Raw genomic sequence first — 24,756 nt, 5'->3', positions numbered from 1 at the left:
GAGCTATTTCCGGTGGTAAATGTACTTCACACAGCTTAAATCTTTGGATTAAATCAGAGAGCAGACCTGTGCGAAGTCTGCGAACTTGGTGATGTAAAATAAATATTCGTAGTGTAAAAAATGTGGCCACAGTGACACAGTGAAAACACTGGGCATTTCTCCTCTGTCCTTCTCTCTCCCCACTAGCAAAACCCATTGGAAATGCATTGGGTGCTTAAAGTTAAATATTTCAAAAACTACAAATTATTTAAACAAGAAAAGTACAAGCACACGTGTCCACAGTAAGCTGGATTTTTTAAAGTTTGAATGGAGTTTCTAAGTGAAAGTATGTGGGAGTAGTAGCGAGCCCACAATAATACTTATTTTGTGTTGAGTTAAAACTAGCAATATCTACAACCTCACTGAGGAACAATGGTTAGCGGACGTTAACACACACACACGGACGGACAGGGTGCAAAACATAGTCTGCCACACGTTCGGCCTGGTAGAGACAATAATAATAATAGTATTTTGTTACGTCTTCATTGATCAGAGTTTCATAATGAATGTGATGTAGCCTATTTCACCAACCCGTTTGAATGAACACTCAGGGCGATGTGTGTGGTCATTTGCACCCGAAGCCTTTCTGCAGACTGTGTTCTTTAAACGCACGTCAATTCTCACCCGGGGTGTGAGCTACAAGAGAACAAGACAAGACACCCAATTCAATTCAAGTGCCAAATCCCACTTCAGCATGCTAACTTCCCAGTAGGAGAAAGGCTGTAGCTTCTATTAGGTTGGAATCCCCATTGATGATGTCACTGGTAGGCAGGCAGGCTTCTCAACAGCCCACCAGTGAGGCACAGAGTGAGTAGACTGAAATGGTGCCATCCAATAATGAGCATTAGTGAAGATCAATTATATGAAGATAAGGTTGAAAATATAGAGCAGAGACCGGAGTTTGTCGTCCCAACCATAGACTGTATAAAATGAATGGACAGCGTTACGCCCCTAGACTCTTCAGACTGTAAATGAAGCCGATTGTTCAGCTGTGTGCAATCCGCCATCTTTCAATATCGCGTCATATCCTGCAGAATGACACCAGACCATTATTGGATGGGTAGCTTGTGATGTATATTTTATGGTCCAAGAGCGGCTATACTTAGTTTCCTGGGAGAGGTTTCAAGGAGAGAGGTTCCAGTCCAGGTTTTGAAATCAAGGCATATTTTATTCAGCCGGACTCATGGCAGTTGCCTATGAAGGCCGGATTAGCAACGCACACATTAACAGGTAACAACAGTATTTATACCAGATTCAGATCCTGCTCACAAGGGGAGGGGTCAGGTAGTTAAGCTCACCCCTAATCTCTGTTCACCAATCATACACACATACATGAATACTGAAGGGTCGTGGCCGAGCCCCCCTCCAACATCCTGGTAAAACACATTAGCATGTATTCCCTATATGACATATACAAGTTATCAATTATACTTAGACACAGTATTTCAAAATATAACCTGTTTGATCATTCTTGTTCAACATCTCTCAAGCTTTAGAATAAGTCCACACACATTATACATTCATGACTGTAAACAGCAGTTAAAATACAATGAGTCAACAAAAACAGCAGTTACTTCAAGACTGAATACTTCCCTTAACTGACATTTCTCTTTGTTAACAGCACAAGTCATAGTTATCCAGACTTTAATCATTTTAACTACACACTTAAGACCTAAGAAAGAAGAATAATCAAAGTGTATATTTTAACTGTTTACTCAGTCATCTTGACCTGGCTTCTAACCATTCACTACACATTTCCTGTCTGTGGCTGATGCCCAGGAAGGAACAATGATTACTCTGATTAGTTCAAATGAATACAAAAGACTTGCCCTGAGTGATCAAGACAAGACAGAGGGTGTCAATGCCTCTGAACCAAGGAACAAAAGGTTTATCAGAACGACTGTTGTGACTCTCACCTCCACCTGGACTCTCCAGTGTAGTACAATGGCCAGGAAATCTGAACTGATTGCATTACAGCTGAGCCCACACAACCAATTGGGTGATGTCTCTCCCTAGTTTACAGTATTCGACCAAAGGTCAAACTCTATTCTAGATACAAATACTTCAAGGGTTTATCACTTAAAATGGAATATCATGGAAATACCATGTTCTCATGTTTGAAACGATATCACACTTGTCAATCAAAAGTGGGGGCTGGAAATGAATGCTATTGGTTGTGTAGCTTGTCAATCAAATCATCCCGCCCCCCCTAGAGCATAACCTACTTTATCGTCAATTTTAAAATAAATGGGACCATAGTTTACCAGTTTGCCTGTTTGGAGGTAGTGCAACATTTTAAACATGTTGCACAACATCATAACTTGATTTCATCCATTGTCTGCCTTGTTGTAAAACAAAAAGGATCTCAACGCAATACATCACAATACATGTTGTGAGCTTGTAGATCGGCTAATTTTGCTATTCATCGTACAAGAAGCATCGTAGGCAAAGCTCAAGTTTAGTAAGGCTTTATGTGGTTAAATGTCTAAAAATGCACATTATCCCATTAAGACCCGAGGACCCGATTCTACAAATGTCTTATAAATCAGTTTTCTGAAAAATAAGATAGTGATGTCAAGCAAGTCTATGAAGCTATCTTTTACATCTATGAAAAGGTTTAATCTGCAACACACTTTTATACAATATGTAGTGGGGTTCCTTGCTTCATCTCTCTCTTAGCTAAGGCGTCCTTAGTTACGTCCTTTTTTCAATTTATCCCTTGAGCAAGCAGGCCGGCTCTATTAGTTCAATGGTAGAATTGTCAGCACTTGCGCAGGAAACCAGGTTAAAATCCGGGGTAGAAGAGGAAAGTTACATAGTGCTGCTTTAAATTACCAGCAGATACATTGGAACAGCTCTGATATGTGTTTCACAAGAGAGCACACTTACTCTATCATAACGTAAAGCTACATTAATTAAAACAAAACACAATGCAAAAAGTATGATTCAAAACACAATGAATACAATAATAAGAGGATATTACCGTTGCTACTTTACCGATTTTAAAGAAGTTCAGATGTCCATAATCAAGTTGTTGATTAGCTTTATTCACAGCCAGATCAACAAAGCTCTTCAGGCGAGGTTCCATCTGGCTGTAGCTGTTGTGTGTCTGTCCTGTCGCCAGGCAGAACACACAGCTCAGCAACAACAAGCACACAGTGAGTCTCATCATCTTCTGCAGCATGGATCCTGAACAGGAGAATATAGGGTTAATTGTGTAGACCATTGGTTCTCAAAGGGGTCCTTGGGGAGAGGATACCAGGGGGTCCTCAGCTAAATGTGTTAATCTAGCCTTTTCCCTTTTTTTCAAAGCAAACATTTTAACTCAAATCTTTGCTTCTGGAGGAGGTCCCTGGCACAACATATTTTTGAGATGGGGGTCCGCAGCACAAATAAAACATATCATTTTGGGTGGTTCTTCACATGAAAAAGTTTGAGTTATTACAGTTGACTAAAAATAATGAAATAACGTAAACTATAATTGACAAACTATTTTAGTTAAAGGGTTGGGGTAAGTGATTTCCTTTGGTTAAAATAAGTGTTTGATAGCTCTATATTCTGATAGTACTCATTGCTATAGAGTGTTTGTTCAGTGACAGGAGTCTCCATGTCTCTCCAGCTATTAAAAAAACTAAACATTTATTTTCAGGTTGGGATACCAATTTTATCCAATCAGGATAGAGAACTCAGTCAGGATACAGATTAAACAAGTGTAATTGGAAGTGATGACACAAAGAAATGAGCAGACACAATTGTAACAGGAACGCTATAAAAATTAAGCAGATAAATGGGTACTCTCTCCTGATTGGCTGAATTTTTTTCACCTACCTGAAAATGTATTTTCTGTTTATTAAAGATAAAGAGCTGGAGAGACCGGGAGACCCCTGTCTGTTATTGAATAACTGCTCTATTATGCTTTCTATCAGAATATTAACCTTTTTAAAAAAAACGTTTTGTTTTAACCAAAGAATATCACTTACCCTACCTTAAACTGAAATTAAAACAAAAACTAGGCTTCACAAAAAAACAATAGCTAACTGCAACTGTATTGTCTGTTTACAAAACTAACTACAATCATACAGAAATTTTCCTTAATTTTGTCAGTATCCATTTTTTTTCTTTAATAATATAGCAAAAATACCAAATCTACAAGCTCACAATGCGTTGAGAGCTTGTAGATCTGCTATTTTCACGATATTTCTTAAATCCCACCACCGAATGCCCGATATTACAATCAAACAACTAAAACCAACACTAAATCTAATAAAAAACACAACTATAACTTTTTTTCACAAAATGTAAAATGAAACTGGCACATTGGCTTTAAAAACGGATTAAAACTTGAAGTCAAAGCGAATGACAAATAAAAACAAATAAAACATTCAAAACCATGATAAACTTTTGCTTCAGAGGAGAATATAGTGATGTCTAGTTGGTCAAAGCTCGGTCTATAGAGCAGTGGTTCACAAGATTGTTTTTCCTGGGAGCTCCCCTTACTTATATCTGAGACAGGCTGATACCACTCCCATCACACACACACACACACACACACACACACACACACACACACACACACACACACACACACACACACACACACACACACACACACACACACACACACACACACACACACACACACACACACACAGGTTTGTATTACTATACTTGTGAGAACATCAACATTTTAAAGAGTGATTTTATGAATGCCATTTTTAAAACAAACTGCCATTTAGACCAAAAGCCTAAAACGACACGATCGCGCAACTAAGTGTGAATGTGAACTAAGTGTGAATGTGAACTAAGTGTGAATGTGAACTAAGTGTTTCAGACATGTTAAGCCAAAGCACGCTTTCTGGCAGTGGTGGAAGAAGAACTCACATCACATGTGTTACTTATTTAAAATTTTGCAATATGTTTTTTTCTTCTTGTTCCATGGAACAGTGCATATTATCGACATGATGACATGTCAATGTTGTCAGTGTCTGGGAAGTCGGAGGTCAAGAAATTCCACAGAAAAGGGAGTTAGAATCTCAAGAGGGGGAAGTGTACCGGATTGCCTGATGGAGTCATCATTATTAGGAAATGTGGCCATATAATTGCATGTGTCTGTGTAGTCCATGGACCACTGGTTGAGAAACAGTGGGATGTATCATGGGATGCACAGTAGCAAGTGTTAGCAAAGCACTAATCTTAGCTCTAATCTCACCCAACACAACAGTGGTCCCCAGGTTGATTCTTAATCAGGGTGGTGGTCCCTGGTTCACAATCAGTTATAAACCCCTGCTTTAGAGAGTTTAAAACTATACATCTCACTGGAGTTTAGGCTAGCACTAGTATTTAGCACATAGCAGTGACATATGGTACTTTTTTTTAAGGGGGGGCATTGTTTTAATGCCATCCTACTACTATATTACTATTATTATTATCCTCCTGCCCTTATTTTTATGACGATGATTTTTATGGCGTTTTAAGGGAAGCGCTTCTGGCACAGCAGCACAGCACCACAGCAGCGTCTCCAAGGATCCCCATTGCCCAATAATAGGATTTTATTGGGCATACTTTTGACCCCCTTTTGATAAAAAATGAAGTCAGGAGGATAATAATAATATTAAGATGGGCCATTACTATGGCATTACATTTTTTTTTTTTTAAACACACGTTTTTTTTCATTTTTTCCCCCAACTATTCGACTAGTACCAACAAGGTCGACTAGTGGTTATACTAGTCGACTAGTCGACTAGTTGGTGAAAGCCCTACTAACTACATTGAAAACCTAACATCACTGCTATTGCTTAGATGAGGAGTTAATTTGTTGCATTGGCATTGCTGAGGTTTTAGACATATTTTAGTTTGTTCAAGACAGTATATTTAAAGTAATACTAGGTAACTTTTTCAATAAAACTAAAGTTAAATTGTATATCTTTTGTGAGTGGCAAATGTTTCATAACACCTACTCCATGAATTTCACCCTCGAAAGCCTTTTATTTATATATTTTCTATTGAACGCTGTCAGGGGCGCCTTTCCCGCGAAAATGACGTCATCTGGCCGGAAAACGGAAGCGGAAATGCACCGGTTTCCTGTTTGGCCAGGAACTACCGCACCGGTTTCCTGTTTGGCCAGGAACTACCGCGCTAATATCAAAAAGGAAGCTCACGCTGTTTTTAAGAGATTGTATGATTCGAAGATCGAAAAACAACAGAAAAAGAAAACACAGCTCACGGTAACTAAAGCTCCACTGGCTAAGAGAAACAATCCACAGATCGTATAAAACAATTAAAAGAACGCTTTTTGAAACGCTTCCGTCTTCCGGTGAAAACAAATGGAATTCTGGGTAACGGAGGAATAAACGAACGGCCTGCAGTGACGGTAGAGGCTGCTAAAAATCGTTATTTGTGGACCTGCATTGTATAACTTTAAATGTAATATTTTGTGGTTATTTGGTTATTTTGTGTTGCACCACTAGGCTATAAAGATATTAATTTAGTTTACTCGTTTTGAACCAATGCTGCACTAAAGCCCCATAAAAAATGACAGCAATTCATTGATGTGAAAAATAAGAAATGTACTTTTACTTTCACTTACCCTGCTTTATATATATTTTTTTGGAAATCTCTATGGGAAAAAATGAATGGGGTCTGGAACGATTGAACCAGATAATGGCCGGCACTGCTATACCCCATATACCAGAGGTACTCAACTACAAATCTTGAGGGTCCACAATTTTTTTTTTGAATAAGGCAAAGGTCCGTTTATTTAAGTCGGTCCCCTCCCAAACCACTTAATAAAAGTGGGGTGCAGAGCAGTGGCGCAAATCTGGGTTGAGGCTAAAGGGGGTCCCCCAAATTTTGAGGTTTTCTTTTTTTTCTTTTCCTCTAATCTAGCTAATTTGACACTGTGTTATGTTAATTCTTCATTATTAATAACTTACGATGCATAAGTGGGTTCAGGTTCTATTAAATAAGTATTTTTAATTATTTTAACATTTATTTTTATTATTCTAAATGACTTGGGGGGGGGGGGGGGGGGGGTCCAATCTCCCTCGTACCCCCCGGGATTTCCGCGTCTGGTGCAGAGTATGAAAACATACATGAAAGTAAACATGAACACAACAGGGTCCACAGGGAGGTGTCCCGCGGTCCGGTCCTGGACCGTGGTCCGCCTGTTGAGTACCCCTGCCATATACTGTCAGAATCAGCTTTGTTTGTGTTAGTTTACGGGCTAAAAGAGCCATTGAGAGCTCTTTCACTGTACAATGTAAGTCAATGAGGAGTATATTTAGAATGAACAATTTCTAATCAATGGAGAATTTTTTTTTTTCTTGTTCACCTTTGGAGTTGCATCATGGCAAGGTTAACTACACAACCCAAACGTCTACCAAAGTGGTCTTGCCCTTTAATAAGTACTATCAGAACCCTACCTTTAATAAAGATTGAAGGTCATTTCATATTACAAAGCATTCAAGCAGTTTACCTTTATTTTTGATCTTTAGCTTCAACAAATGTATTCATTTTCAGACGTATGAAATATTTTCAATGGCATATCCATCTTAATCATGAATTAATTCATATTCAGAGACATTAGTTCTTATCACATGCTCCTGTCGTGGAATTCTGGATCAATCGGCAATCGATAAGGCACAATAGGAGTCGAGACAATATTCTAGGTGGAGGTGGTTATGCTTTATGTACATGATATCATGGTCAGAAGTACATTAACACTCATGTCAGTGGTACGGTAGTTCTGCCCCATAGTTATACTGTAGCAGCCTGAAGGACAAACTGAACCATAACAAGATAGGCTGTACCAAAACAATAGCTATTAGGCCTAGTGGAGACATCTAGGCTCTTACAAGCTGACAAATATCATAATGTATTGTAGTATTATAAGGGATGGTATAATATAAAGGTTAGATATAAGCAGCCATATAACTTCTTCCTCACTCCTGATCAGTGGTCATGTTTAAACTCATTCATTCAGACCCTTAGACAAAGGATTGAGTGACCCAGGTGGTGGTGGTGGCATACAGTGCTGGTCCCATACAGCAAAACGCTGAAAGAAAACAACACATATAATTTATGTTTGGAGTATAAGATACAAATATAACGATAATAGTAATGATAATAATAGTAAAGTAAGTAAGTAATTAAGTTGGGACGTTTAATCACTTTTTACTATTTTAAAAAGAGCTAAAATAGCAGATCTACAAGTTCACAATGCATCACATCGCAGCACATTGTGAGCTTTTGATATGCTATTGCACTATATTTAAAAAATTGCTTGTGAAATGCACAAATGAGATAGACTGGTAAGGACATTAGAAACATAGAGACATATTTACCGTCTTCTGATCTGCATGGCGAACACAGTCGATGTAAGGATCGCTGGTGTTTGGATCGTGGCTACACACAAAACAACGAACCTGGAGCTGACAGACAGACAGACAGACAGACAGACAGACAGACAGACAGACGGAGATGAAACAGATTAACAGACAACTTCAAATTATGCTGGTTTATTTAATCTGCACATCATTTATACATGATTAGAAAAAAACCTATAAAGTGCATTTTGCTGAGACTTTTTTATTTATTTATGGGAGATGAAAGTCCTTCCAGTGATGTCATAAGAAGGATAATAATCACAGCATTGTGAATGAAAGTAGTCTTTTCTACATTCAAAAAGTGAACATTTTATATCAAACATCCACCAGTGTAAACAGTGTCAAAAGCCATTTACTGTACCATAGTCAGACTATTCCTTGGTTTTAACTGAGCCATTCATTGACAACAATGAATAATGTATACAAATTTGCGTGAAGATTTGTGATGTTTGGGAAAAATCTGTAGGAGTAATAGTTTTGAAAAAAAAAACTGCCTCCTAGTGGCGCTATAACAGGCCCATGTGAAACATTTGGGGCAGAGGTTTTGCTCTGGCATCCAGGGAGTGTGTGTGCACAGTTTCACATCAATCGGGCCAACAATGCCGGAGATTAGCTGTCCACACACACACACACGGACACGGACGGACAGGGTGCAAAACATAGTCTCTGCCACACCTTCGGCCTGGTGAAGACAATAAAAATAACAATAATAATAATAGTATTTTGTTACGTCTTTAGACTTCACTGAGCCTTCATTGATCAGAGTTTCATAATGAATGTGATGTAGCCTATTTCACTAACCTTTTTGAATCGACACTCAGGGCGATGTGTGTGGTCATTTGCACCCGAAGCCTTTTCACAGACTGTGTTCTTTAAACGCACGTCGATTTTCACCCGGGGTGTGAGCTACAAGAGAACAAGACAAGACACCCAATTCAATTCAAGTGCCAAATCCCACTTCAGCATGCTAACTTCCCAGTAGGAGAAAGGCTGTCGTTTCTATTAGCTTGGAATCCCCATTGATGATGTCACTGGTAGGCAGGCAGGCTTTTCAACAGCCCACCAGTGAGACACAGAGTGAGTAGACTGAAATATTGCCATCTAATAATGAGCATTAGTGAGGATCAATTATATGAAGATAAGGTTGAACATATAGAGCAAAGACCGTAGTTTGTTGTCCCAACGCCCTGAGTAAGCATGTTTGGGGACGGTGACTGGGGGAAAACTCCCCTTTAAGAGGAAGAAAGTTCAGTCAGAAAACAAACATATTTATCTGTGGTGTTCTTGTCCTTTTGTCTCTGGCTTTGTGAGCTTGTAGATCGGCTAATTTTGCTATTCATCGTACAAGAAGCATATAGGGCTTAAGTGGTTATCACACAGTATTTTCGGTGAAGAGCTTGGTGTTGAGGGAAAAACGAGCAGACCACGTACAGAGGCAAAGCTCAAGTTTAGTAAGTATTGAGGCTTTACGTGGTTAAATGTCTAAAAATGCACATTATCCCATTAAGACCTAAGGACCCGATTCTATAAATGTCTTATAAATCCTAACAGTTTTCTGAAAAACGTAAGTTTCTATGTCAATGGTTCTCAAACTTTTTCATGTCAATGACCCCCAAAATTATATGTATTTGGCCGTGGACCCCTATCTCAAAAAAACGTGTTCCAGGAACCCTCAGAAGCAAAGATTTGAGATACAAATGTTCACTTTTAAAGGTATATATATTCAAAGATTTTTTTTAAATAGCAGATCTACAAGCTCGTAGCGCGGCACGAAGTGACACGCTATGAGCTTGTATACCTGCTATATTTGAATAGCCAAAGTCTAAAATAATGGTTAAAGTTGTTAAAATCTAAAATGACACAGATGCTTTGATGCTTTCCCAGTTTTAGTGGGTAAAGTTCCATCCAAGTGTAAACAAACAAAAAAACACCACACTGATGATAGTGATGTCAAACAAGTCTATGAAGCTATCTTTTAAATCTACGAAAAGGTTTAATCTGCAACACACTTTTATACAATATCTAGTGGGGTTCCTTGCTTCTTCTCTCTCTTAGCTAAGACGTCCTTGGCCTGAAAAACGATGAAGACTCCTGTTCTACACTGTAAGTGCATTCCACACTTAACATAAATATATTTTTGCTCGACTTGAAGCATTTTTTCAATCGCTGATCTATAACAGAGTCATTCCACTGCATTAAAGCCTCTCTATGTAACTTTTTATGAATAAAATGTAATTTTGTTCAATCTGTATGGTAGAGTATGTTGATACAATATAACTTATACAATCTGTATAGTAGAGTTTGTTAATACAATATAACTTATACAATATGTATGGTAGAGTATGTTGATACAATATAACTTATACAATCTGTATGGTAGAGTATGTTGATACAATATAACTTATACAATCTGTATGGTAGAGTATGTTAATACAATATAACTTATACAATCTGTATGGTAGAGTATGTTAATACAATATAACTTATACAATCTGTATGGTAGAGTATGTTGATACAATATAACTTATACAATCTGTATGGTAAAGTATGTTAAAGGTGAAGACCACTTTGGTAGAGGTTTGGGTTGTGCAGTTACCTTGCCATGATGTAACTCAGGTGGGCAAGAAATCAAAAATAATTGCTCCATTGATTAGAAATTGATAATTCAAAATATGCTCCCCATTGACTTACATTGTATGGTAAAACAGCTCTCAAAGTCTCTATTTTAGCACGTAAACGAACGCAAACAAAGTTGATTCAGACAATATAGAACATCACCAAACCCAGTACTGTTTTTTTTTTAAATAAAAATGTCAACTTCCTGTTGATTTTGCCATTTTTAATAAGTAGAAAACCTGGACTGGATCCACGGATCCGGATCCAGATCTTCAAATAGTAAAATCAACAGGAAGTTTACATTTTTATTAAAAAAACAAACAGTACTGGGTTTGGTGATGCTCTATATTGTCTGAATCAGCTTTGTTTGTGTTCATTTATGTGCTAAAAGAGTGACTTTGAGAGCTGTTTTACCATACAATGTAAGTCAATGAGGAGCATATTTTTGAATTATCAATTTCTAATCAATGGAGCAATTATTTTTGATTTCTTGCCCACCTTTGGAGTTACATCATGGCAAGGTAACTACACAACCCAAACCTCTGCCAAAGTGGTCTTACCCTTTAATACAATATAACTTATACAATCTGTTAGGGGTGGGACGATATGGGTATCTCACGATACGATATCTGTGGCGATATTAGGCCCTCGATAACAATAATATCACGATATTCGATATATTGCGATATCACGATATATTGAATGAAATTTCACAAACGATATATCACGATAGTCCTTGTATTCAATGCATAAACACATAAAATAGCACCAAACAGTTAAAAATCATCATCACACAAATACAGAGTCGGAAAAAAACGTTATATATATATATTATATATATATAAAAATTATATCGATATTTTTCGGCAGTATATCGATTATTTATCGCGGGAGGAAGTATCGCGATATATCGCGATATCGATATATCGTCCCACCCCTACAATCTGTATGGTAGAGTATGTTGATACAATATAACTTATATAATCTGTATGGTAGAGTATGTTGATACAATATAATTTTTACAATCTGTATGGTAGAGTATGTTGATACAATATAACTTATACAATCTGTATGGTAGAGTATGTTGATACAATATAACGTATACAAATGGGGTGGTTGTATTTTGTCTCCCTGCTCTGAGACATTTAGATTGTGTCAAAGGTCATGTCTCACCTAGACACAGGATCTGACTAGGGTGACCACCTCCAAACGGGACCATTGAGGGACAGATTAACCCGTTTCGCGGGACATCGCGGGACGCATGCACAAAAAACAATTTCTGCCTATAAAATATTCAAACAAAATGGGTTTATACTAATGTATTTTGTGGATTATATTAGACAACAACTAGACCGTTTCTCAAATACTAATCATTGTTTATTATAACAAACAACAACTGGAGTGTTCATCAAAAGTGTTCATCAAAACATCACATTGTTACAGATGATGATCGCCATAGAATAAAGTAGCCTACAGTGTTTCTACTATTGCAAATTGGCAATTAACAGCACAATGAAGCTCCACAAAGTCCGCATTTATCAATGGAGCAGTAAGTACGGTCAAAATAAGGCAGTCCAAGCAAGGCAATCCTATAAGACACAAATATCTGTGTAAACTACAGTAAAAATATATACTGTAGATATGTAAAACAATCATAAAAATAAAAAAAAATCTTCAGCACGACAGCACCATGGACAGAGAGAGACACGACACGGCCAGGCAGGGTGGGGGGTCTGAGAGAGAGAGAGAGAGAGAGAGAGAGAGAGAGAGAGAGAGAGAGAGAGAGAGAGAGAGAGAGAGAGAGAGAGAGAGAGAGAGAGAGAGAGAGAGAGAGAGAGAGAGAGAGAGAGAGAGAGAGAGAGAGAGAGAGAGAGAGAGAGAGAGAGAGAGAGAGAGAGAGAGAGAGAGAGAGAGAGAGAGAGAGAGAGAGAGAGAGAGAGAGAGACCTATTTAGTTGAAATGAATGAATAACAGCAATAGGCGACCAAGTACTGTAGCTTTTCACACACATGTAGAAAGTTAGCTTACCTTTATTCGATCTACTACTTGGCCTTGAACTTGTACTTCTTGTTGGAACGGGCAGCATCTAGCAGGGTCTTCTCCTTCAGTACATACTTGTAAAATTCCTGGCATTCCTGGCTGTAGTTCACTTTAACTTGAATTTCACTCTTGATTAAATCAATGCTGCAGCGATTCCTATCATTGGTCCAAGCCCCCACCATCAGTGAAAACAGTCTCTCCACGAAAGCGTTGGTGACTGGGATACTCAACATGAAGGACAATAAAGCTGTCATGTTTGGCATCATTGCATGCTTCAGTAATGCTGTCCACTTTGATGCAACAGAATCTTTTGTCACTGCGAGTTCTCTCATCCGTTGGAGCATAACACTAAACTCATCATAAAGGAGGTCCATATCCAGTTGTTTGGTCATGTTAAGAGCTTCAGCTGCTCCGCAGAGCTCTTGGAAGCTGAATTCTCTCTTGACAGCCAAGCATGCGACGTGTTTCATGTAATTCTGATCAGAGAAATCAAACCATTTGTTAAGGTAAGTGAGTGAACTCTCATAGAACTTGAGAAGGTCCTTTTCAATCACAGCAGCCTGTGCGGTAGGGAAGCTCTGCAGGAGCTCTCTTGTCTCAAATCCAAAGAAACGATCCTTTAACCGTTGATTTGTCATGAGATGAAAAAGCTCACTGACAGTTGTCTCATTCCCCTCAACTTCAAGCACAGCATCATAAAACAGCTTTAAGCTATTCTGTAAAAACGCTATGTATGCCTGGAGTTCACAAGGCACTCCCTCGCCATCCTCATCATTCGCAAAAAACTTCCAAAGAGCCACTGGGCACTTATCTTCTCCAAGAGACAAAAAATTACTTTTGACAGCAGGCCAGCAGTCATTAAGTCGTTTGACAGCTGGCCACAGACTGAGCCACCGTGTTGGTACGTGCCTGTGAAGTGTCATATACTCATCCTCCACAATATCAAAAATGTCTTTCAATTCTTGGACTCGTTTAGCCGATACTGAAAAGTGGCCGTATATTTTCGTGACTACAGCCTCAACATCCACTTTAAGCTTGTCACCTGCATTCCTCCCACAGTTATGCAGAATGTGGGCCACGCAGTTGGCTTTGATGATAGCACCATTCTTGTCTTTCAACTTTTTATATACAGATTTATGTACCCCATAATTCACGCTGGCGTTATCTGCTGCTTATGCAGACACCCGATCTAACCCCAGGTTCATCTCCTGCAGCCTTGAAACAACCTGGTTAAATATGGCATCAGAGTCTTCTTTGTGGTCATCATAAAAGTCCAGTACCTTGTTCTGCACGCCATGTTCTGGGGTGTAAAACCTCACTGCTAGAGGGAATAGTTTGGTAGTGCCGTGATTTGATGCGTCAGATGCAATTGAAAAAAAAGGAAGAGAATCTGGTTTGTCAGCAGCCAGCGGTGTATTTAACTGTTGCAAGCATGTCTCCACAGACGCAGGTCCAAGAACATCAGTAACAATTGCAGCACTCTTTGTGCGCCCACAACCTATCTTCTTAGCTATCTCTGAGTCAGGGAACATGACAGGAAAAAGTTTGGATCCACAATCACCAGATCTGTATGATAAGCCATGCTGCACGTTATGGTACACACTGGTTACCTCTGCTGCTGTGACTTTATCTATGTTGCTGTCTTTTTGGGTTGAAAAATAGCTTGTCAAGCTAGTGTTGGCCTTTCTTAGCTGTACATTTTTCTTGTGAGCTTCACCGTCACCATGCCTCTTAACATCATTCTCTCCTCCATGGGTGATTGTGAAGTTCCTACGACAAACCGTACACTCTGCCTTGTTTGGGTCGTTTGACACAGATATCAACCATGTATATTTCCTCTCCCAGTCTCTATTGTATGAGCAGAGCCTTTTTTTCTTAGCAGCAGGGCCAGGAGTTTCCACTGTTTCCCCCACTCCCCCCCAACCAATGGCGTTCCACAAATACATAACATACAGCATTGACCAATTACATTTATCCAAGAATAGTATTTCACAGATATAAGAGGGTATTGCAAGTTAACTTAAAATTTTAATGAACATTTTTTTTTTTATAAAATAAAAATCTTTTTTTTTTTTTTTTTTCCATAACTTTGATTTTCGGGACATTGCCCTGCTTGTGCGGGACGCGGGACAGAGGGTCCAATTTCGGGACTGTCCCGCGAATTTCGGGACGGGTGGTCACCCTAGATCTGACACACATCTTGACGAAAGGTCAATATTCAATTTATCCCCCGAGCAAGCAGGCCGGCTCTATTAGTTCAATGGTAGAATTGCGCAGGAAACCAGGTTAAAATCCGGGGTAGAAGAGGAAAATTACATAGTGCTGCTTTAAGTTACCAGCAGATACATTGGAACAGCTCTGATATGTGTTTCACAAGAGAGCACACTTACTCTATCATAACATAAAGCTACATTAATTAAAACAAAACACAATGCAAAAAGTATGATTCAATACACGATGAATACAATAATAGGAGGATATTACCTGTGCTACTTCACCGATTGCAAAGAAGTTCAGATGTCCAAAACTAAGTTGTCGATTAGCTTTTTTCAGAGCCAGATCAACAAAGCTCTTCAGGCGAGGTTCCATCTGGCTGTAGCTGTTGTGTGTCTGTCCTGTCGCCAGGCAGAACACACAGCTCAGGAACAACAAGCACACAGTGAGTCTCATCTTCTTCTGCAGCATGGATCCTGAACAGGAGAATATAGGGTTACTTGTGTAGACCATTGGTTCTCAAAGTGGGGTCCGGGGACCCCCAGGAGTAAAATCTTTGCTTCTGGAGGAGGTCCCTGGCACAACATAGTTTTTGAGATGGGGGTCCGCAGCACAAATAATACATATCATTTTGGGTGGTTCTTGACATGAAAAAGTTTGAGAACCACTGGTGTAGACCTTCAGAACAGAGTTATTACAGTTGACTAAAAATAATGAAATAACGGAAACTATAATTGAGAAATGATTTTAGTTGAAGGTGGGGTAAGTGATTTCCTTTGGTTAAAATAAGTGTTAAATAGCTCTATATTCTGATAGTACTCATTGCTATAGAGTGTTTGTTCAGTAACAGGAGTCTCCATGTCTCCAGCTCTTTATTAAACAGAGAATGCATTTTCAGGTTGGGATACCAATTTTATCCAATCAGGATAGAGAACTCAGTCAGGATACAGATTAAACAAGTGTAATCGGAAGTGATGACACAAAGAAATGAGCAGACAAAATTTAAGCAGACAAATGGGTACTCTCACCTGATTGGCTGAAATTGTTTCACCTACCTGAAAATGTCTTTTCTGTTCATTAAAGAGCTGGAGAGACCAGGAGACCCCTGTCTGTTATTGAATAACTGCTCTACTATGCTTTCTATCAGAATATTAACCTTTTAACAAAAACCTTTTTGTTTTAACCAAAAAATATCACTTACCTTAAACAGAAAAAAAAGAAAAACTAGGCTTCACAAAAAAAACAATAGCTAACTGCAACTGTATTTTCTGTTTACAAAACTAACTACAATCATACAGAAATTGTCATTTATTTTGTCAGTATCCAATTTTTTTCTTTAATAATATAGCAAAAATACCAAATCTACAAGCTCACAATGTGTGATATTTCTTAAATCCCACCCCTGAATGCCCCATATTACAATCAAACAAATAAAACCAACACTAAATCTAATACAAAACATAACTAAAACTTGTTTTCACAAAATGTAAAATGAAACTGGCACATTGGCTTTAAAAACTGATTAATACTTGAAGTCAAAATGAATGACAAATAAAAACAAATAAAACATTCAAAACCATAATTACCTTTTGCTTCAGAGGAGAATATAGTGATGTTTAGTCGGTCAAAGCTCGGTCTATAGAGCAGTGGTTCACAAGATTGTTTTTCCTGGGAGCTCCCCTTACTTATATCTGAGACAGGCTGAGACCACTCCCATCTCACACACACACACGCACACGCACACGCACACGCACACGCACACACACACACACACACACACACACACACACACACACACACAGAGAGAGTGTGTAAAACATGTTTGATGCCAGGGCCAGGAAAGTTGAAAAACATGTTTGATGCCAGGAAAATAAGTATTGGCCAGTAAATATGCCATGTACACCAAGTCCCTATGATGACAATTTCAGTCAACAAATAAAAACTACACAAAAATGCTAGTGAGGGACTTGTGGAGAAGAGATCCAGTAGAACTAAGACAAGTTATTTTATGCTTGTGTGTGTGTGTGTGTGTGTGTGTGTGTATTTCTGCTCATAGGCTGGCACTGCAGTTTGATATTCCAGAGGTGACCAGAGAGGGCGCCAGCGTGTGCTGCCAGTTGATGGTGGGCCAGAGTAGCGTGCCGCATTACCAACAGTTGGAGGAGTTCACCGCTAGACTGGCCCCAGGAGAGGTGATTTATTATAATAATAATAATAATATCAAATTCATTTAGCTCTTTTCTAAGTACACAAAGACGCTTTACATGGGGGTGGGAGGAGAAAGAAAAACATAATTATTAGGAAAAAAAACACTAAGAAAAGGCTAAGACTAAGGAATAAAATCAATAAAAACATGGCACCGAGTGCCACGCTACGAGCTTGTAGATCTGGTATTTTAGAAAAATCGGGAAAATGTGTGCAAATCTTTGAACACGCTATGAGCTTGTGTAGAAGCAAGTAAAGGTTTAAAACAGTGCAAAATGCTTCCCCGGCCGTAATGGTAGAAACAGTAGAGACAGAGAAACATCTGGATTCTGGTAGGGAGGACCACGGATGAAGGAATGTGTGAGGCAGACAGAGAGAGAGAGAGGAGAGTATTGCACAATGAGGAGAAGGCTCTTAGGCAGGGTTCCCATGGTCATGAAATTCCTGGAAATATTTTGAAATTATAAAAACAGTTTTCCAGGACTGGAAAAGGTTTGAAATTAATCAAATGTTTTGGAAAATCTTTGGCTATCGTGTCTGTCGGGTGGAAACCTCATACTGTATGTCCAGGATTCAAATTCTAAAATGGCAAAAGTAGCAGATCTACAAGCTTGAAACGCGTCGCTTCGCGCCTTACTTCGCGCATGTAGATCTGCTACTTTTGATGCTTTTGTGTGACGCTGTATGATTTACGAAAAAACACAAAAAGTTAAACTACGGACTGTAGGAGATAAGAGGTTTCTGCCCGACAGCAACGAAATACATTGTTTTTGTCTAACATTACGTGAAAGATGGGTAAAATGCAGTGTTACTTGATATGTTGTTAGCTTGTAGATCTGTTCTTTTTGTCACGTGACGCCTTCGTTCGAGTCTGTCTTAGGGCATTGATGGCAGACTGGTTTAAGAGTCTCATTATTGCACTGTTTGATTTCTATAGTCCTGGAAATGGGGTAAAATACTTTGGAAAAGTTATGGAAAAGTTTTGAAAATTCATTTGTTAAAAAATTGTGGGAACCCTGGAGAGGGTTAGCCAGGAGACAGTGAATCTAGGGTAAGAGTCACCATTAGGAGACATGGAGAGTGTTTATAAAGGTGAATCTCATGTCATACTAAAATGTCAGATATGCTTTCTGTGTTCCACTGAGAGTAAGGAAAAGAACAAATGTTGTGTAATAATGACGCATGACCCCTCAGAGAAGTGGGGAGACAAGGAGGTGCATAGCCGCGGGAAGTAGGGGTGCTGAGGGAGGGGGCTGCAGCACCCCCTGAAAATAATGTATGAAAAAAATTATAATAATAAATTATTAAATTTTCTTTTGCATAATGTGCCTATTGGTCGTTATTTGGGGGGGATTTAGTGCAATATGTGTTCTGGAACCAAATGAACCTAATTAAAGTAAAAAAATAAATAATAATAATAACAAACCCAGAAAAAAAATGCAAATTATTGCACGCGCATGCATGCGTGCGCATCCAGCACCCTTAACCTAAAACCTCTTCCCGCGGCCCTGGGAAGGTGCCCCGAGTCAGGAAGGAGGGGGATTCTGGGAGCCCCGGAACCGATATATAAGGGCCACGCAGAGGAGAGAGGAGAGAGAATTCGGATCATTATTGCTGCTCACTATGCTGCCTGCTTATCTTCTGATGCTGTGAACTTTTCTATAATAAACCTTTGTATGATGTAACTTTCACGACTGGACCTACGTTCTTATACCAACCCACCTGAAGTGATGATAATGGAGGACCTCTAAATACCTACACTTGTCTGCTATTTAAATCGTGAAAATGTGTGCAAATCTTTGAACACGCTATGAGCTTGTAGATCTGCTATTTTAGAAAAATCGTGAAAATGAAAAAGCAAAGATTTGAGTTTAAAATGTTGTTTAAAAAAATATATGTATTCAAAGATTTGCACAATTTTGTCTTCTGGTTTCTGCCCGACAGCAACAACGATATGAGCGTGTGTAACTTGTTATTTCCTGTTCCCAGGTCAACCAGACGTTGCTGCTCCTCTACCTGGCCGTGTTCAGCGTCCACGTTCCGGAGCACCTCCGCGTCTTCCTGGTGTCCATCCCCGGGCCCAACCCCGCCCACTGGTCCTCCGCCGCCTCATTGGCCCAGAGCTTGGGGCACCACGGCGACCTAGAGGCCTTGCAGCTTCCTCGCTCCTGGCTGGACCCTCGGTCCCTAGAGCGCGCCCTGCAGGTAAGGAGGAGGCCTGTCAATTAACTCTTTCGGTGCCATACTTATTTCTGGCTGTGTTTGCCCAGTGCAGTGTTGATTTTGACAGCAACTTTTTTATTTAGTTTTAGTCATAGTCTTTTGAATAAAATTCCATTTAGTTTTAGTCATATTTTAGTCATCTGAAATGTTTTACTGTTAGTCTAGTTTTAGTCGACTAAATATCATAAGATTATAGTCGACTAAATCAACAGTTGATTTAGTCGACTAAATCAACAGTTGATTTAGTCGACTAAAATGTATTTTTTTCGGTGCCTTGAAGGTGTCGTAATGTCTGATTTTACACTTGGTTGCATGCTGAAAATAGCCGATCTACAAGCTCACAACGACGCGTTGTGAGCTTGTAGATCGGCTATATAGATCTGCTATTTTCAGAGCGCAACACCCGAGCGTAACGAACCATAAAATTACTTGTCTTTTAGTTCAACTGGATCTCTTCTCCACTAGTCCCTCACTAGCATTTTAGTCTAGTTTTTATTTGTTGACGAAATTGTCAATATATTTAGTCTTATTTTTAGTCATCATAGCTTAGTTTTTATTTGGTTTTTATTTAGTTTTCGTCAGTGAAAAAAGGTAGTCGACGATCATTTTTCGTCATAGTTTTAATCGACAAAATCAACACTGGCCCAGTGCCAGCGATTTTATCGATTTTCTTACCTTTTCAAGTATTCGCAGAATATTTATCTCCAGTATGATCGATCCCCTGATGGTTGCTAATCACAGAGGGTATCACTTTTTAAGTAATAAGTTAACCAGGGAGTGGATTGGAGTCGAAATCTTCGGATCACGTTATCTCCTATATACTTTTTTTTTCAAAACACATCTAACGTGTCAATGGCACTGTGAATCAAGTACCAGTAAAATAGTTAACATAATCACCTGTGATCGCAATATAGTGCTTTAACCTTTTAACAAAAATCATTTTTTTTACACCATTTTACACCAATACATAACATTCATACAACAGACTTTAACCTCCTTTTAACCAATTTTAATGAACCATTTCAAACCCTGCAGGGCAACAGCCCCAAGCACCTGAGCTTCAGCCGCTCCCCGGCGCTACGCGCACAGCTCTTCCAATCGCTGCTGGAGGGCGGGGTCAAGGATGCCACGCGACTGGTCAGCCTCAACCTGAGCGGGATAAGCCACACCCCTTACCCGGAGTGCGGGGGAGGGGAAGACCAGCTGTTCGCCGGGACCGTGAGCCGCCTGGCGCTCCACTGCTGCAACCTCAGACACCTCAACCTCATGCACACGCACTACCACCACGACAGGTTATAATAGTTTTGGACTTTTCATTTTAGTTTAGTTTTATTTATTTTTTATTCATTTTTTTCTAATTCATTTAGTTTTAATTCGTTTCTAGAGTGGATTTGCTAGTTTTTATTCGTTTTTATTTTTGAAAATGCTAATAGTTTTAGTTAGTTTTTATTAGTTTTAGTGTTAGTTTTAGTTTTTTTGTACTTTGGGTTATTTGTCAGGTGCAGGATTGAAAAAGGAAAGTAGTAAAACTTTAGCATTTATTTATATATACAATTATTACAGCGTAATCAATAAATTCAAGTAATTTTTTTCAATAATTTCAGTTAGTTTTAGTTAGTTTTGTAAACACACAATACAGTTTCAGTTAGTTATCGTTTATTTGTTTTATTCTAGTTCTTATTTAGTTCAGTTAACGAAAATGCTTTTTCAATTTAAGTTTTCGTTGTTTCGTTGGTTTTCGTTAACTATAATAACCTTGCAGCACGCCCGGCCTCGGCGGAGAGACGCACCTGTGCGCCAGCCTGTCCAAGCTGAGACACCTGCGCTCGCTGGCGCTGCCCGCCTGCGCCGTGTCCGATGGCTCCGGCGCCCACCTCTCCGTGCACGCCACCTCACCCTCCTCGCTGCTGCTGGGGTTGAAGAAGACGGCCCGCGTGGGCATCCAGACGTACAGGCCGGAGATCGACAACGCCTCTTTAGCCAGAGACAGCGCCGCCTCGGGGCTGGCACAGCTCGTCAGCGGCTGCCCTTCGTTGGAGGCCCTGGAGATCATCTGCCCCGGTTTCATCTCCGTCCTGCCGCGCTTGGAGCCGTGCACGCGCGCGTGCGCCGAGCCACGTGGCGTGTGCGCCTGGGCCAGAGGGGTCGGGGACGTGCACGTGGCGGCGCTGGAGGCGTTGCCCCGCTTGCGTCGCCTGACGTTGGCGGGATTGCCGGGGATACTTAAAGGGACGGGGCTGCTACAGCTAGCTAAGGGCTCCAAAGACCTACGCACGTTATCGCTTGCCAACCTGGGCTCCTTAAAGACCATGAGCTACACTGCCGCCCTGCTGGACACTCTCAGACACTGCACACAACTGCGGGAGCTCAGGTTAGAATGTACTTCATTCGCTATTTGAACAAAAGCCAGATAACAGCCAGATCTCAGCCAGACTGCAATCAGATCACTGCCAGACCACAGCCACACTACAGCCAGATCACAGCCAGATCACAGCCAGACTTGCAGCCACACTACAGCCACACTACAGCCAGATCGCAGCTACACTGCAGCCAGATCGCAGGCACACTGCAGCCAGATCACAGCCAGACTGCAGCCAGATCACAGCCAGATCACAGCCAGATCGCAGCCAGACTGCAGCCAGACTGCAGCCAGATCACAGCCAGATCGCAGCCAGATCGCAGCCAGACTGCAGCCAGATCACAGCCAGATCACAGCCAGATCGCAGCCAGACTGCAGCCAGATCACAGCCAGATCACAGCCAGATCGCAGCCAGATATCAGCCAGATCACAGCCACACTGCAGCCAGATCGCAGCCAGATCGCAGCCACACTGCAGCCAGATCACAACCAGATCACAGCCAGACTTGCAGCCACACTACAGCCAGATCACAGCCAGATCACAGCCAGATCGCAGCCACACTGCAGCCAGACGCAGCCAGACTGCAGCCAGACTGCAGCGAGATCGCAGCCAGATCAGATCACAGCCAGACTGCAGCCAGATCACAGCCAGATTACAGCCAGCCTGCAGCCAGACTGCAGCCAGATCACAGCCAGATCACAGCCAGATCACAGCCAGATCGCAGCCAGACTGCAGCCAGATCGCAGCCTGATCACAGCCAGATCACAGCCACACTGCAGCCAGATCACAGCCACACTGCAGCCAGACTGCAGCCAGATCACAGCCAGATCACAGCCAGATCGCAGCCAGATCGCAGCCAGACTACAGCCAGATCACAGCCAGATCGCAGCCAGATCGCAGCCAGATCACAGCCACACTGCAGCCAGATCACAGCCACATCACAGCCAGATCACAGCCAGACTGCAGCCAGATCACAGCCAGATCGCAGCCAGACTGCAGCCAGATCGCAGCCTGATCACAGCCAGATCACAGCCACACTGCAGCCAGATCACAGCCACACTGCAGCCAGACTGCAGCCAGATCGCAGCCAGATCGCAGCCAGATCGCAGCCAGACTACGCCAGATCACAGCCACACTGCAGCCAGATCACAGCCAGATCGCAGCCAGATCGCAGCCAGATAGCAGCCAGATCACAGCCACACTGCAGCCAGATCACAGCCAGATCGCAGCCAGATCGCAGCCAGATCGCAGCCAGATAGCAGCCAGATCGCAGCCATACTGCAGCCAGATCACAGCCAGATCACAGCCAGATCACAGCCAGACTTGCAGCCACACTACAGCCAGATCACAGCCAGATTGCAGGCAGATCGCAGCCAGATCACAGCCAGATTGCAGCCAGATCACAGCCAGATCGCAGCCACACTGCAGCCAGATCACAGCCAGATCACAGCCAGATCACAGCCAGACCACAGACAGATCACAGACAGATCACAGACAGATCGCAGCCAGACTGCAGCCAGATCACAGCCAGGTCACAGCCAGATCCCAGCCAGATCAAAGCCAGATCACAGCCAGATCGCAGCCAGACTGCAGCCAGATCGCAGCCTGATCACAGCAACAATGCAGCCAGATCACAACCACACTGCAGCCAGACTGCAGCCAGATCACAGCCAGATCGCAGCCAGATCGCAGCCAGACTGCAGCCAGATCACAGCCAGATCGCAGACTTTTTTTGTCGGCGAGCGCCAAAAAAAGCCGCGGACAGCATAATCGGACCAAATATCCTGCAGTGCCTTAAGGGCAGGTACACACTGTAGGACTTTTAAAGTGGTCGGGGAGTCGTCTGATCGTTGTGATGTTGTGCCATAGACCCCCATACAAGATCTGTGTGGATTTGGAAAATATTCCACAATTTAATTTTTTTCCCCCAAGATTTCTTCTTTAACTCATTCAGTGCCCAGCTTATTTATGGAATTTTGGCTCTGAGTGCCACAGACAAAATTCATTGTAAAAAAAAAGTGCTTAGGAGCCGAGATACAGCCTTTTTCAGTAAGAAGTTAAACAAAGAGTGAATGGAGCAGCAAATCTTCAACTCATCATATCTTGGGTTCTGAATTTTTTTTCTCCAAAAAAGCGGACGTCTTAGACGTCCAGTGGCACTGAATGAGTTAGAAATAGCCTATCTACAACGTGAGCTTGTAGATCGTCTATTTTCAAGTATCCAATGTATTTGTATATAGGTTTAAAGTGCTCATAGTCGCTTTTGTTGGGCTTGTTTTCACAAACCTGGTTGCTTATTTCTCTCGCAAAATCTGGCAACACTCACCGACACACACACACACACACACACACACACACACACACACACACACACACACACACACACACACACACACACACACACATACAGATCGCTCGCTCGCTCTCTGTCTCTCTCTCTATATCTGTGCAATAGTCTCAAATAAACAGCCCCCCTTCGAGCACGCTTGCTCACTCTCATTCTGTTTTATAATAATGTTTAACTTAATACAGGACTGGACGGTAATGCGGGGGATCTGTTTGTTGTGGTCAGGTCCACCGACCTTCCATAGCCACTGTGGCTGTAATGTGCTCTCATTGGCTGTAGCGTACATCTCCTCGCAAGGTGGTCGCAGCTCCTTTCATACTGTATGATAT

General features: G+C 41.1%; 3 protein-coding genes across 4 annotated transcripts in view; 1 reads left to right on the top strand and 2 right to left on the bottom strand.

Moving 5' to 3' along the window:
- Positions 1–3,484, bottom strand: part of LOC308076346 (uncharacterized protein) — a 35,318-nt gene extending 31,834 nt beyond the window's left edge. The window contains exons 1-2 of one of the 2 annotated variants that reach the window (XR_013932280.1): positions 3,023–3,484; positions 571–675 (exon numbers count right to left, since the gene is read on the bottom strand). Coding sequence is in view for 1 of the 2 variants with exons in the window: in XM_080416581.1 (XP_080272707.1) it covers positions 571–675; positions 3,023–3,265 (348 nt within the window). In the remaining variant the exon portion in view is untranslated. The remainder of the gene's footprint in view (positions 1–570; positions 676–3,022) is intronic. The other variant, XM_080416581.1, reaches the window with a different exon arrangement.
- Positions 1–24,756, top strand: part of LOC308076335 (F-box/LRR-repeat protein 18-like) — a 41,547-nt gene that overhangs the window by 8,286 nt on the left and 8,505 nt on the right. The window contains exons 4-7 of the mRNA XM_080416572.1: positions 17,350–17,485; positions 19,488–19,703; positions 20,757–21,013; positions 21,484–22,092. Of these exons, the coding sequence (XP_080272698.1) occupies positions 17,350–17,485; positions 19,488–19,703; positions 20,757–21,013; positions 21,484–22,092 (1,218 nt within the window). The remainder of the gene's footprint in view (positions 1–17,349; positions 17,486–19,487; positions 19,704–20,756; positions 21,014–21,483; positions 22,093–24,756) is intronic.
- On the bottom strand, positions 7,500–17,042 carry LOC308076361 (uncharacterized protein). The gene is made up of 5 exons (XM_080416595.1): positions 16,880–17,042; positions 15,564–15,769; positions 9,225–9,329; positions 8,382–8,468; positions 7,500–8,092 (listed from the first exon to the last, which is right to left on the bottom strand). The coding sequence occupies exons 2-5, from the start codon at positions 15,762–15,764 to the stop codon at positions 8,009–8,011; spliced, it is 477 nt and encodes a 158-aa protein (XP_080272721.1). The 5' UTR covers positions 15,765–15,769; positions 16,880–17,042; the 3' UTR covers positions 7,500–8,008.

This window comes from Gymnoscopelus braueri (assembly GCF_963280865.1).
Source record: "Gymnoscopelus braueri genome assembly, chromosome: 2".
In the NCBI taxonomy this organism is placed as follows: Eukaryota; Metazoa; Chordata; class Actinopteri; order Myctophiformes; family Myctophidae; genus Gymnoscopelus; species Gymnoscopelus braueri.
The sequence above is the reverse complement of the archived record's forward strand: the minus strand, read 5'-3'. Positions and strand labels throughout refer to the sequence as shown.